The sequence below is a fragment of the Nematolebias whitei genome, chromosome 7 (assembly GCF_014905685.2).
Source record: "Nematolebias whitei isolate Nwh7 chromosome 7, NemWhi1, whole genome shotgun sequence".
Taxonomy (NCBI): Eukaryota; Metazoa; Chordata; class Actinopteri; order Cyprinodontiformes; family Rivulidae; genus Nematolebias; species Nematolebias whitei.
In genome coordinates this window covers 47,918,813-47,933,480 of record NC_056504.1, presented here as the reverse complement: position 1 = coordinate 47,933,480, position 14,668 = coordinate 47,918,813, and the positions used below count along the sequence as shown (strand labels likewise).

Sequence of the window (14,668 nt, the reverse complement as noted above, 5' to 3'; positions counted from 1 at the left end):
AGGTGTACGTGTGCAGGTGTACGTGTGCAGGTGTACGTGTGCAGGTGCACGTGTGTATTTGTGTGTGTTTGTGTGTGTTTGTGTGTTCATGAACAGCATTTGCTCTTAACGAGCGCGTTCATTCGTTTCTCCACCTTCAGTTCAAACAAACCTTCAATAATCTTTTGTGTTTGTTTTTTTATTTATTTCATTGTCCAGGTTGCAGCCAACACTCCCAGCATGTATTCTCAGGAACTGTTCCAGCTCTCCCAGTATCTTCAGGTGAGACACTGACACCTACTGGTTGTTCTACACTCGGCTCCAGTGAACACGTGATTGTGTTTGTGCTGGAGTGACTCGGTGTTGTCGTGTTGTGTCCAGGAGGCCTTACACAGAGAGCAGATGTTGGAGCAGAAGTTGGCCACGCTGCAGCGTCTGCTGAGCTCCACCCAGGAGGCCTCGGAGAGCAGCTGGCAGGTACAAGAACCACCTGTACTCTTCAGACACACGGCAGACCGAGGAGGCGCCTGCTTCCTCTGCAGGCTGACCTTAAACAGAGGGTTTTGTGTTTGTTCAACATTTTTAATGAAAATAAAGACGTGGGTTAGCTCAGGCAAAAGGACACCCTTCACTTCTTCTCTGTCCTTTTACAAAGTATGACACACGTTAGTCTAATTTTATAATACATGTCACATGTGAAGACTGTTTAAAACCACCTTTATTAAATTAAACTTGTTACTGCAGGTTTGTCAAATTGAAATGACCTCTGTAAAACTTGACGACTCGTTTAAATATTAAAATAAAATCCATCAGGATGATGGAACGTTTCTCTTGAATATTTGTAAAACAGATTATTAGTCTCATTTCTCACGGCTGAGCACAATAATCTGGATTAATCTAAATTCACTGTCCAGTTTCTGTCTGTGGTCGGGTTCTTCATGAGGAGTTTCATATAAAACTCAGTGTAAACGTCTCCTCCAGGCTCTGATCGACGAGGATCGTCTGCTCTCCAGACTGGAAGTGATGGGCAGCCAGTTACAGGCTTACTCCAAGGTGAGGCGGGACGCACGTTCAGCGTGAAGCTGAAACAAACCAACTGCTCTTCGGTGAATTAACGCTTGGACTTTTCTGCAGTCGCAGCCAGAGGAGGGGATCCGTAAGGAGCTCCTGGCTCTTCAGGAGGACAAACACAACTACGAGACGACGGCGAAGGAGTCCCTGAGACGAGTCCTGCAGGAGAAGATCGAGGTGGTCAGGAAGCTGTCGGAGGTCGAGGTAAGACAGATGGAATCATCACGTGGTTCTGACTGACACCACCAATGGTCATCTGCAAACATCTGGTCGTCAGAACTGGATCTGGAGCTGCAGAACCTCCTCCTGAACTTGTGACCCCACACGAACTGCAGCATGGACACCTCGGGTTCAAAACACAAAGGCAGCTCGGCTGCTGGAAGTCCACAGATATGTGTACTTGCTGATACTGAGTACCGCTACTACGTAGTAAATAAGTTGGTATTTATTACACAGCGACTCTAGAAACGTTTATTTTATTAAAAACACGACTGTCTGTTCTGACATCACCTGTTAACATTTCCTCCAACAGTTTTTATCTGTTGCTCTCGGTGCGAAGTGGAAGAGACGATGACATCATCAATCATGATAGAAGTATTGATCCGAAGCTTCGCAGTGTTTTTATGAGTACAAACGTATTTGAGGCCAGTATTGAACCTGATATCGATGCACCACTAATAATTAATCAGCGATAACTTTTCGGAAAATTTAGCTGTTTATTTTTGGGCTTAAAAGTTTGAATATTTTATATTTTTTATGTATTTTTTTTATATTTATAAATTTATTCATTTTTAAAACAAAACAAAACCATAAACAATTAAAAAAAAAACCCATTAAAAATAAAAATGAAAGACAGCAGAAGGAAGAAAAAAAAGTCTTATCTGCCCCTTTGTTTCAAACAATTAATTCATATAATAATCTTCAAGTAACAAAACAAAATAAACAACTCCTTCTACTGGGGCGACTGTGGCCGAGTGGTTAGAGCAGTCGTCCTCCAATGTGAGAGTTGGGGGTTCGAATCCACCAGCTGTCACATGCTGAAGCATCCCTGGGCAAGACACTGAACCCCTCATCGCCTCCGATGTGCGTCCCATCCGTGCATGAATGTGATAAAGCTCTGATTAGTCTCTGTAGATGATTTGTTCAATTAGCTTTGTAGATCTGTATGAACGGGTAAATGAAGCACAGATTGTTGTAAAGCGCTTTGAACTACTTCATATATATATTTTTAACAATTCAGCTTTGATCTTTTTCTTAAATATACACATTGACTTGGCATTTTTCACATCACTCTCTAGAACATTCCACAATCCAACTCCTTGGATTGAGGTAGACCTTCCCTTCAAACTAGTTCTGTATTTCGGTTTGACAAATATCTCTATCCCCTTAAGATTGTAACAACTTTCCCTTTTAACAAAATTTCTTTGGATATTTAAAGGTAATGTTATTTTGAGCCCTATACATAACTGATAAAATACTATAATCTACCAAACCATGGAACTTCAATCATTCCAGTTCATAAAATAAAGTGCTTGATGGGTGACTGAAATGCTTTCTGGTGATGATTCTTACAGCTCTTTTTGTAAAACAAAAATAGGATTTGTAATTGTTTTACACGCTTTCCCCCAAACATCAATACAATAGATTAAATGTGGAACAACTACCACGTTATACAACATGTACAGAGCTTTATCATTTAATAAGTCCCTAACTTTGTGCAGTACTGCAATAGATTTTGAATGAGCAGTTTATCAAAATTATTCTCTAAATCTTGTATGTAGCTGTGTGTGTATATCGGGTAAACGATTTTCGTTCACAAAAAGGTTTTTGGGAAACGGGTAAAGGTGTGACTTGTCTCCGAGCTGAGCGCACCTCCCAAACAGATCACAAACGATGAACCTGAGCAGCTTCTGGGACCCTGGTGTGGTGTTCGTCCACGTCTGACCAAAATGTCTTCCTGCAGCGCACGCTCAGTAACACGGAGGACGAGTGCACCCACCTGAAGGAGATGTCTGAGAGGAGTCAGGAGGAGCTGAGGGAGCTGGCCAACAAATACAACGCTGCCGTCAACGAGATCAAGGAGCTCACCGACAAAATGAAGGTACCTGAACAGATAAAAACTCTTCAGGTGGCGCCTTTTCCCCGACTCGTTCTGCACCTCCTGTTTATATTTAACGTTTCTGACGTTAACTGCTTTGCTCCTCTCTGTCCTCGTCCTGGTTTGTGTCGCGCCTCCTCCAGGCGGCAGAGGGCCGGCAGGAGGAGCTGACCCAGCAGGGGGCGGTGGAGAAGAAGGAGTTGGAGATGCGCATTGAGGAGATGGAGGAGAAGGAGCAGGTTCTCCAGGCTCGGATCGAGGCCCTGCAGGCCGACAACGACTTCACAAACGAGCGACTCGCTGCTCTCCAGGGTACGAACGGTCCGGCTGACATTCATCACCCCGGTTTTACTTTAACCCCGACTCGAACGTTTTGATTCAAGTTCGTATAAAAGTTCATCTTTTAAACTGCAGCCGCTCATTTGGCTTGAAGCAGAACGGGCGCTCGCTCTGCCGCCTCATAAAACCAAGCAGCCAGACTTTCATGTCAAATTAAACCGTTTGAAGTCGTAACACAGTTTGAGCTGTTCTGATGTGATGCAACTCATGAAGCAACAAATCGATCAGAACATCTGTCCAGCCATTAATCGATCAGAACATCTGTCCAGCCGTTAGAACCTCCCTGCAGAACCGTGTTGGTCAACTCTTTCCCTGCTCCTGTTGTTGTTTACAGTGCGGTTAGAGCAGCTACACGAGAAAAGCATAAAAGAAAACAACAGTCTGGGTGAGTCCACGCGTCCCCGATCTGCTGTGGGACAGATGTGTGTGTGTCTGCTGCTGTGGGACAGATGTGTGTGTGCTCACTTCATTCATCCTGCGCTGATGATGCATGTCGCCTGCATGACGCTCACTCTTCCTGCTGTTTGCACAACTCTCCTGTATTTCTTCACGACGGAGCTTTTATTCGTAGAAGGTGAAGAGATGTTCACGTTTCCTCCTGCAGCTGTTAAGTTTGTCGAGATTTTCCACAGATGTTGAGTTCGCGTGTCCCGAAACGCCTGAATACAACTCCGACAAGACGGTTCATTATTCAAAGCTTCGAGTGCTGCTCTTTATTGTAGTTTGGGGAAAAAACACGGCTTCCTGGTAGTTACTTTAAAAAGTTTTAGACTTTAAGTGGTGATTGTAAATAAATCATAAATACATAGTTATTTACAAAGTAAATTAAATAAAGGTTTAATGAATTATCTCTTCTGAACAAAAAAAATTTTAAAAATTGAGTAAATTCTGACGAAACAATGTTTTTGTCTTTACATTTATATTGTTTTCGTAACGGGCTTCAATACATTGATTTATATGCAGTGAAATTATTACAAATAATAAATGTAAATAATTATAATCACAAACGTTTATCAAGTTAAACAATACTGAGCCAAGCATTATTTATTTATTAGAAAAACAGTTTTAATGTTTAAACAATTTCCTTTTGACTTTAAACCTTAAAACTGTTAACTGTTGCTTCCATTTGTTTTTGTTAGCTTGTGAAAAATTTATGAGGTTTTATTAAACATAATTTTTTTAATAAAAATAGCAGACATGTTTAGAGAAATCAACAGTCGACTAAATAGTGTTTTATTGTTTAAAATAAAAAAAAAATACTAAAAAAACTTACATGGTTTAACTGGTGTATTAAATGTTTATAATGCTGTTTATTATGTCCTACCTAATATTTATAAAATATTTATGAAAGTTAAAAAGTTTTTCTGGCTAAAAACACACGAGAAAATTATTTATAATTTCTATTTTATTTGAAGCAGTGGTTAAAGGCGTAAGTTAATTTGATTCAAGCTTTTTTTTATTTTATGTTTAGTGTTGGTAAAAGTTTTTCGACTCAGACGCTCCTGGGGGTTTGGTGGGTTTGTAAGAAGGCGACATCGGTCTCACGGCTGCGGCGGGGCGTGGTGGCTCTCTGCTCCTCTTCCATGATCTGGGTTGTGTCCACGGTTTTCAAACTCTCCACTTCTGTTTTATTTCACTCCTTTGGTGGTAAAGAGTCTTTTGGTCACTGGTGATTGAGCACACGGTGTCCTGAGCGCTGCAGGTTTCACTGCGCCACAGCAGCCACGCGTTTAGACCGCTCTGCATGCGTCTGGCTCGTCCACTTCAGCGCTCTGCATATACGTGATGTGGTCACATGACAGATGTGGACCTTGTCTCCCACGGACCAGAAGAGGAGCCTGTCGAAGACGCACAGAACCTGCTGACGCCTGAGAGCCAGGACCAAGACGAGGGGGACTCGGATACTGATGATGGGGCAGTTGGTGGAGATCAAGAGACCGATGGTAGTTTAATTATCATAACAGTTAATATGTTGTTTAAAATAACGATAAACGTGTTTAAAACATGGCGGAGTCATGTGCCAGGAAGTTAAGAGAAAATGTGATGAATAAACTTTAAAATACTTTTTAGTAGAGGTATTTGAGACGTAAACGACTGCTGATAATTTGATCATTTATTCCGTTTCCTCCACCTTTTGATTCAGATGTTTTCTAGAGCCCGACCGATGTGGAAATGTAGTCTCGCCGATATCGTGAAGGCCAGGTTAATGCTGATATATTGGCAGACGTGTTTTATCTTTGTCCACCAACAAGGATCAAAGTAAACGGCTGCTTTTAAACCTGTTTTAACACTTGATACTTGAAACCGTCTCTCTAACGTGAGGTCACATTTTCTAACTTCCACTATTCACGATGAAGTTATGAAGCGTGTTACGAAAATATACATTTAAAAAAGAAACGCCCTTCACTGCTCAGTGTTTAAACAGTCACGTACGGTGAAGGTCTAATTAGTATTGACCACAGTTGTTTTTGTTTTCTTTGTAGAGAAGTAAAGATTTTAGTCAAACAATTCATTTTATTGAGGATGACAAAGATAACGTTGCTAACACTGATATATATTTACCTCTTCGTTAGATTTATTGTTCTGGATAAAGTTTTACAAAGAAGCAATAGCCTATGCTGGGTTATCTAAGTAGCTAATGACGAACAGGTTGGAGGATTGAAGAAAATTTATTGTTGATTTGTTTTACACATCAGTTAAAATAAACTTAACATGCTCCGTTCAGCAAAATACACTGCGCAGTATTTAACATAGTTGCTCCCTGCTTCAGCTGAGCTGGAAGTGAAAGTGGTGAACGGTCATGTGGGGGTTCATACCCTAACACCCCAACAATTCATGCAGCATGGATTGTTTATTTAAAATGTTACAGTATTTAAATTTAAATAGTAGAGAAGTGCAGCAGGACAGCAAGTGGATGCAGCACGGAGGAGAAATGCAGGAGGGAGCTTCTCCCTGCACTTGTGGGCTGCACACAGGTGCAAAATAATTTTAAATAATTTTAAATAAACAATCCACGGCTCATCCATCAATCAACCAATTGTGTCATGTGCAATGTTACTTTGAAAAACCGCGATAGAGCGAGTCCACGAGAAACGAAACGCGACGTAACGAGGGACTACTGTGGTCGTTGTGCGCCCTCTGCTGGACACATTGTACAATTACACCTTTTCCCAGTAAGGACACAGCTGGTTCCCAGTGTTTATATCGGCGCTTAATGGGACAATTATCACCGATACGGTATGTTCCCAAACAAATACATCGGCCCTACAGAAATATCGGTCGGGCTCTATTGTTTTCCTTTACTTTGTCTTTTATTGCATCTTTTAATTGTGCTCTCCTTCATGCAAAGCCTCGTGTTTTAAAGGAAGAATTAACTTTGAAGTCATAAATATTTTAGTTTTACAACAAGAGGCTTTGGTTTACGCAGACGGCTGTGGATTTTTGTCTAAAAAGAACTCATAAGTCTTAATGTGGAACAAATTGTACTTTATTCACAATAAGGTAAAATGTAAAGTTTTATTTTGTGCATCTCGGCTCAGATACACAAACGGTGCTGGGTCGTTGTTTTAGCTCGGCTGGTTCAGGGTTCGTGTGCGACTCTGATCTGGGTCGCTGTGAAATTTAAATTTCTTGTTAAAGCACTGCTCATCTTCAGACTGCAGATGTTCCAGTTGTGGTTTCTGTGTGGAGCCAGAGTTTAAAGTTGGTTCATAGCTTTGATTTCTGCTGCGTCTGTTCTTCTGGTTTCTGTTTGTAATCCATGAGCGCTGCCATCTTTAACTGCTCCCGTCTGTTTCTTCATCGTGACGTCTTCGCTGGCTCGAAACGAGAATTAGAGTGGAGCTCTTAAAACGCATTCTGAACTGGACTCTTGCTTTTGTTGGTTCGGCTCTTGGAATCCAGAAATTTAAACCGATCTGAACGAACGGACACAATTTGTTCGTACCGTTGGTTAACGAAAGAAAATTTTAAAAAATGAATCGACTGTTGAAAATCAGTTTTGTTTTTTGTTTTTTAATTTTGGTTCAGCAGAATAAAAAATGCAAATGAAACTGGTGTTGATGAAAAGATTAAAACTAGTGTGACCACGTGGACGTCAAGCTAAGGTGCGTCCTGGACTCGGCACCTCAGGTGTCCAGTCTGTAGTCAGTCTGCCTGCTGAAAGGTGGCAGGTAGTCACAGGGCTGTTTGGTGTCATGGTGTGCGCCACACTGGACATGGACTGAGGACAGAGAATTATTGACGTCATATAAAGACTAAAACCGTCTTCCGCAGCTTGAGGCTCCTTTGACTGCAGCTGCACGGATTATCCAGAAGTACTTAAAGGACTGGAGACGTCCTCCTTGGACGTGTCCACAAGAGGAAGAGAGACGGAGAATAAGAATTTTAACCCAAGAGCCAAGAATAACTTCCAGTGAGATTAGAGGTGAACTGCGAGGTCAAAGGTCATCAGTCTCGGATGCATCATCAGTTTGGACTTGATGGAAGAAGACGGAGGAGGACACCAAACCATTAAAAAACAAGACTGGAGTTTGACAAACTGGAAACTGACGAGCCTCAAAGCTTCTTGGGAAATGTCCTTCGGACAGAAGCTGGAGCTTTTTGACAACACGTCCCATCAGCTGAGCTCATAGACCCAAAGATGGATCAAGGACCAGAACCCTGGACCTGCAGGGAATCGTAGAGGAGGCTCGGATCTGTTCTGGAGCTGCGTCTGTGCAGGGTGCATAAAAATCTCAAGACCATCGAGGCACTCGGGAGTGAAAGGTGCTCAGAAAGTTCTGTCTGACTGTGACCCAAATCATTCAGATGAAAACACTGAGAACGGGTCGGAACCAAACACTGGACTGTTCTGAAGGGGCCCCCGAGCCCTGACCCCAATCTGGACCAGAACACCTGGACAGGTGCAGAGGTCCGAGTCACAGAAAGAACCCGATCGACTCGAAATATTTCATCATTTAAAAAATGTTTCTGTTGAACCAGAGTTAAAAATTAATTTTTATTAGTCGATCGTGTTTTTAACTTTCCATGATTTTAGTCTGTTTCTTGTTATTTCAGACACCACCGTGCGTTTTAAAGGTTCCAGACAAACTTCAATGTTTATCGTACAAAACCCACCGAGGTGGCAATAATTAGTGTTGACCCGTCGAGGTCCGGTTCCACCGAGCAGAACCAGCAGGACGTCGTGTGATGGTGTGAAAGTAACGAGGGTTCTTTGTGTTTCTGTCAGACAACTGTCTGCTCAACAACAGCGGAGGAGACTCGACTAGAAGCCCTCAGTTGATTGAGTGTCCGCGTGAGTACAACATGGATCAGAAACACTCATTTATATATATTATATTCAAATATAATATATATTCAAATATAATATATATTCAAATATAATATATATTTATATTCCTTAGTGTGGAGGCTCGACGAGTCGAAACAAACTAAATGGTAGAAGTTTAAGCCTTTCAGAGGATGTTAGCACATCTCTGATTCTTGTTTGAAGGTTGGATGTAAATGTTTAAATATATATATTTAAAGCTGCTTTGCAAAAATAAAATGATTTATATGTATTAAATATATAATCACAATCATAGCTGGGTGACTTTTAGTTTCTGGACAGTAAAATAAATAAAGTTCTGAAAGGGACCAAAATGTTCACAGATTTAGTAGATCTTTAACGAGCCAGTTTATTTAATTTGATGCATTTGTTTTACTTTTATTTTCTGTTCCTTTAAAACGTTTTTGAATGCTTGGTATTTATTATCGTATATCTTCTTGGAAGTGTCGCAAAATGACGAGTACCGTATTTTTCGCCCTATAAGTCACAGTTTTTTGCCTAATTGACTTATGGATTTTTTTCTCACATTTATAAACCAATATTTCGCTGAGATGTGATCATTTTCATTCGTTCTAATTGGAAATATTGAACACCACCATTTTCAGCCGCTTCCAGATGGCGCTTGAGTGGTATGGCATGCCTTTGTATCATGTAATAGATAAAAGTGTCTATCATGAAGCAACCTTCAAATCATCTTCATTTCTCTGCGCCTCCCCGGCGAACTGCAGCCGATTTGACCATTAAAGTGCATTTATTAAGTAAAACTTCAACTGAGACACACCTTTACTATAATTAAATTCTTGTTAAAGTCATGTGCACGCTCCCGCGGCCACCATTTAGCAGCCAATCAATTTTTGGAACAACATTTCCGGTTCGTCCGCGGTGATGCGTAATAGATGCGACTTATCCAGCGAAGCAACGTATTTGTGGATTGTTCCACTTTATTAGACGTATGACGCGACATTTACGGCAGAAAGTACGGTAATTGGTTTATTTACACGAGGACGGACGCTGGCTGCTGTTTTAGTTGAAGTTCAACACGATAAATAAGAAAAGTTTAAATAACTTTTTGTCACGTGAAGGATTGAAATGGTAAAATCTCAGTCGCTGCGTATGATTTTTAATTTCTTCACAGTTTTGATCTGAGACTGAACGTCACGGTTTTAACTCTTTAAAACGAGTTTTAATTCAAATTAGAACAGCTTGACAGCCGTCTGAACATAAAGTTGATCTGTTTTGGAGCGAGCCGACGTCTCGCAGCCGGCTGGACCGACGCTCTCAAACAAACTGATGATTTAAAGATAGATTAATATTTTGTGTCGTCAGCGTGAAGCTTCTGGAGCTGCTTCTACAACCTTCATGTTCAGCTGACGCCTCTTGAGTTCATGTTCTAGTTGAAACAAAAGTCGAGCAGCGGCTTCTGGGAAGACGTTCGTTCAGGTTTTTCGTACAGGAACGAGGTTTATTTTTGAGTTTTCCAACCTCTCTGCTGACGACGTGCCAGAAACCGAAGAAGAACTTCTGAACAAATATTAGTCGTGAGTGGTTTTACAGAGAGGGAGAGCAAAGATTTGGTCAAAGAGTCGACCGTCTGCTGCTCTGATGTCTAAAGATCCACATCTGCCGGAGGAAACTCATCCTTCTCAGTTACATTTAAATGTTTTCATATCACTCTAAATAAATGTTTTAGGATGAAAACGTCCTCTCTTCATCCTAAAACTAAAAGAAGCCACAGGACGACCGGAGAAGATCTTGAACTGAGTTCTTCTATTTGAACAGAACAGACGCTCACGCAGCTCTAACTCAAACTCACGGTTCACGGGCAGCTGACGCTCCCAGCCATCGTCGTTAAAAATCATCCATAAACCTTCAACGATCCCCGGATGAATTTAACAAACGAATCCTTTTCGCTTTAGGAGCAAAAGACGACGAGACATTTTCTGGACCAGTTTGGTTTTGATGGACGCTGACCCGTCTCTACAGGGCAGCGTCCATTTTTAGGAAGTTGTGAGAAAACATCTGGATTACGTTTTAACATTTATACGTTCAACACGAGTGTTTTTTCTTTTCTTCTGTATTTAGTTCAGATTATTTTATTGTAATGTTTTTATTTGTTGCTTCGGTCGCCTCTATGAACAACTGCTTTTATAAAGTCACATGTTTCGTGCTGGTTTCCAGTAGTTCCTGTTAAAGAACATTTGATTCAGTCACGAACTCATTTAATAAACTAATATTTGTGGTTCTCCTGTGATCATTAATCCTGATTAGTTAGCGGTTGATCCTGCTGCTAACCAGCTGTTGCTGCACATGAATAGACGAAAAGAAGAGCACGCGTCCAGATGTTTTAACGTTTTACTAAATATTTTAACTGGTTGTTTTTGTTGTTTTGCAGCCGTCAAACAGTTGAAGGAGTCTGTGAGTTCTTCCATAAACAAACTGGCCAACTTTGATGGTGAGCCTTGAAATAGACTCTACATTTAATTTAATGCTGGTGCAGTGGGAAATCTATAAAAAATCAATAAATATAAATATATCCTGATGCATGCTCAATAATCCAGGTAGAAAAATCTAAAAAAGTTAAGTCTGGTCCTCGGGACGGGTTCAAAAAACAAAAAATTGTAGAATGTTTCTACAATTTTTTGTTTTTTGAACGGGTCAAGACTTAATTTTGTTAGAAATATAAATATAGTTTTAAAGCGATTCCTGAGGAGAAACAACTGGCCTGATGTTAAAATGTGTGTTTGTAGACGTGATGGACGCTCACCTGCAGAACAACCAGACTGAAGAAGACGACGTCCTGGCCAGCCCCGATCAGCTCAAAGGTCAGAACATCGAGTTCACCTTTAAACGTCTTACAGTCGCACAGCTGGACTCGTTACCGTTTTTATTCTTGTGTGAATGTTCGTGAAGCGTTCACTCTGTTCTGGTCCAGTTTTCTTCTGTTTGGGTCTCGGTGCAATTTTCATCCTGCAGTTTTCAAACCGTTTCAACAAAACATGAATCAAAACGTTCAGCTCGTTCAGGAAAATCCTGCTGTGACTTGTGGTGTTGGTGCAACTTTAGCTTTTCGAAATATTTAGCCTTTTCTGCCATTTTTCTTACTGAAAATGAACCGAGCTCATTTTGCATTCTTATAATCTGTTTACCTTTTACTGCTCCTTTCACTTTTTGTTCTGCTTCAGCTACTTTCAGCTGTTTCATGCTCCTTTCAGCTTCTTTCTGCTAACCACAACATTGTTGTGCTTCTTCTAAATTCTTTCAGCTAATTTCAGCTTGTTCTGCTCCTTTCAGCTTTTTTGTTCAAGTTTCAGCTTTTTACTATTTCAGCGCCTATTTAGCTGTTTTTATGCTAAATTTAGCATTTTCATCTAATTCCACATTTTAGTTAATTTCGGCTTGTTCCACTTCCTTCTGGTAGTTTAAGCTTCTTTCAGCCTTTCATTTGCTAATTTCAGCTTTTTTTAATCTAATCTCTTTATTTTCGTGCTCATTTCCGCCTGTTTAAATTTAATTCAGCAAATATAAGTTCTTTCTACTTCTGTGAATTTAGGCTTGTTCCATTTCAGCTTGTTTCTTAGCAGTCTTCAGCTGTTCTTCAGCTGTTCTTCACATTGCACTTTCTCAGGAAATGCAATTTCTCTAGTTTTGAATTGTTTGTTCGCTCTTTGCTCCAAAACATGATGATTAAAACCACGTGAAACTTCAAAATGTGCAACAACCTTAAATAAGCAACTGTTGACAAACTAAACTATAGTTGTACAAATCCAGCAGGAGCAGTAAGACGGTCAGAGCAGCAGGATGGACTTGTTTCGGTAGTTGTGAGTTTTTCTTTGTGTCTCCGCAGCGAGTCAGATGGACGCCAAAGAGTCGGACATGTCCGACACTCTGAGTCCCAGCAAAGATCGCAGCAGCGACGACACGTCAGGTCAGAAAACACAAAGAGAACCGACTCGGGTGCAGTCAAGTCTGAACTTCTTACGTTGACGCCACCGTTTGTTTGTTTACTTGTTTGTTTAAGTTTTGCTCATCGGTCTCAGGGTTTTCACTGAGACCCCTGTTTAAATGTTCGACCCTCCTGCTGCCCTGGGGTCGAATCGACCCTCGGGGCCTCGGCCCTGACGTTAAGACCTCTTGGCTCTGAATCAAACCCCGAAGAGTAAAACTCTGTCACACATTCATAAATCATTTCTGGCTTGAAATTATAACAATAAGACATTTCTGCTTTATTATTTCAGTCTGTTTTACCAAGTTTATAGTTTTTACTTTAGAACTTTGTCCTGAAGTTACATACTTTAGTTAAATGCTTCGGTCAGACGTGTTGGTTTGTTTCAGATGGAAACATGAACGAGCAGGAGCTGAACGAACCACAGAACAGAGTCGCTCTGCTCAAAGGTACCCCGTATTCATCCCTTTGGTTTTTCACCTTTAACTCGTGATTTATTTCATTTTGTTTATGAAACAAAAAGCTGAAGAGTGTTTTGCGGCGCTGCTTTCAGTCGAGTTGAGTCGGGCCGGTTTAGAGTCTGGAGACACGGAGCAGATCATCCACCACCTCCACAGAGAACTGCTGGAGGCCCAGGAATTAGCCAACACCGGCAAGCAGAAGTGTCTGGGGCTACAAGGTCAGTCCAGCTTCATGTTCTGACAGATCTCTGTTGAGCTGCGATTCACACGTCTGCATGCTGCCTGTCTGCAGCTCTGCTGGAGGAGGAGAGGAGGAGTAACTCCAAGCTGACGGAGGAGTCGACCAAACAGATCCAGTACCTGCAGAGTCAGTAGAAACACCCTGGGAGGATTGTAGAAACGGTGGAATATGTTGTGACGTCTCGTTTCTGTGCTAGCCCAACTGGAGAAGCTGCAGGCCGACATGGAGGCTCTGAGGGAGCAGAGGGAGAGCACCATCTGCAGCACCAGAGAGGAGCTCTACTCCGCCCAGGAGGAGGTACTGCTTCAGCTGCAGCCTCGTGTCCGCAGCAAGAGTCGAGCTTTATCCGTAACGATCGTGTCTCTGCCGCCAGATTCTCGTCCTGCGACACGCCATGGAGGCGGCCACAGCGGACCGGGAGCGGGAGATCACCGCCCTGCAGGCAGACCTGGGTAACGTGCGCACTGAGCTGGAACACTGGAGGACCACGGCTGCCAAATACGAGGAGGAGATCAGCCGGCTGCAGGGGGCTTTCACCCAGCAGCAACAACAGCAGAACACCGCCAGCCAGCTGCAAAGTGAGCCGAATGCACGGTCTTTCAGCTGTTGGCGAGCCGTGACTGAACGCCTTCTCTTTCTCTCAGCGGAGTGCGTGACGCTGCAGCAGCGCTGCTCGTCTCTGCAGCAGGAATGTGACGGGCTGAGAGCCGAGCGGACAACGCTCACAGATAAACTGCACCGCCTGGAGGCTGAGCTGAGCAGGTGCAAACACAACCATCCACGGGTTTATTCTACTCTCAGCCTGAAGCTAAACTGAGGAGCTGAACTTTAGCTGCTCTTCAGCTCGTTGATCCGAGCAGGGTCGTCTCTGGATTTTAGATCCGTCGAGTAAACTGATCAGAGTTTTCCTGTTTTTCCTACATTTTTTTTTCCTCAACTACTTCTACAGACTTTGTGCTATTTTAGCTGTTCACAAATCAAAACATTCAGCTCATTGGGTGCTGTGACTTTTGGTTTTTGTAACGCATTTACTTTTTTTAACACATTTAACTTTATTTAAAAGCATTTCTCCGTGGAGACACAGTAGTCCCTCGTTTATCGCGGGGTCTGTACCCTGAAGCCCCACAGTGAAAACAATAAGTGAAAAACCGCGAAGCAGGAATAGTAGTACAAGCAGTAAGTAGTTGTTTATTTTAGTAGTAGTATA

The 14,668-nt window shown here is 41.9% G+C and overlaps 2 protein-coding genes across 3 annotated transcripts in view; one reads left to right on the top strand and one right to left on the bottom strand.

The window, feature by feature from the left end:
* The window catches only part of LOC119412013 (gastrula zinc finger protein XlCGF57.1-like), a 520,281-nt gene that overhangs the window by 369,706 nt on the left and 135,907 nt on the right, over positions 1 to 14,668 (bottom strand). The gene's annotated exons all lie outside the window — the stretch shown is intronic.
* The window catches only part of slmapa (sarcolemma associated protein a), a 60,195-nt gene that overhangs the window by 38,893 nt on the left and 6,634 nt on the right, over positions 1 to 14,668 (top strand). For both annotated transcript variants that reach the window (XM_037678982.1, XM_037678981.1), the window contains 18 exons: positions 199 to 261; positions 361 to 456; positions 961 to 1,032; positions 1,114 to 1,254; positions 3,014 to 3,151; positions 3,292 to 3,460; positions 3,822 to 3,872; positions 5,290 to 5,430; positions 8,718 to 8,783; positions 11,209 to 11,268; positions 11,564 to 11,638; positions 12,661 to 12,741; positions 13,149 to 13,208; positions 13,313 to 13,438; positions 13,513 to 13,587; positions 13,658 to 13,758; positions 13,835 to 14,039; positions 14,106 to 14,223. In XM_037678982.1, coding sequence (XP_037534910.1) covers positions 199 to 261; positions 361 to 456; positions 961 to 1,032; positions 1,114 to 1,254; positions 3,014 to 3,151; positions 3,292 to 3,460; positions 3,822 to 3,872; positions 5,290 to 5,430; positions 8,718 to 8,783; positions 11,209 to 11,268; positions 11,564 to 11,638; positions 12,661 to 12,741; positions 13,149 to 13,208; positions 13,313 to 13,438; positions 13,513 to 13,587; positions 13,658 to 13,758; positions 13,835 to 14,039; positions 14,106 to 14,223 — 1,838 coding nt within the window. The remainder of the gene's footprint in view (positions 1 to 198; positions 262 to 360; positions 457 to 960; positions 1,033 to 1,113; positions 1,255 to 3,013; positions 3,152 to 3,291; positions 3,461 to 3,821; positions 3,873 to 5,289; positions 5,431 to 8,717; positions 8,784 to 11,208; positions 11,269 to 11,563; positions 11,639 to 12,660; positions 12,742 to 13,148; positions 13,209 to 13,312; positions 13,439 to 13,512; positions 13,588 to 13,657; positions 13,759 to 13,834; positions 14,040 to 14,105; positions 14,224 to 14,668) is intronic.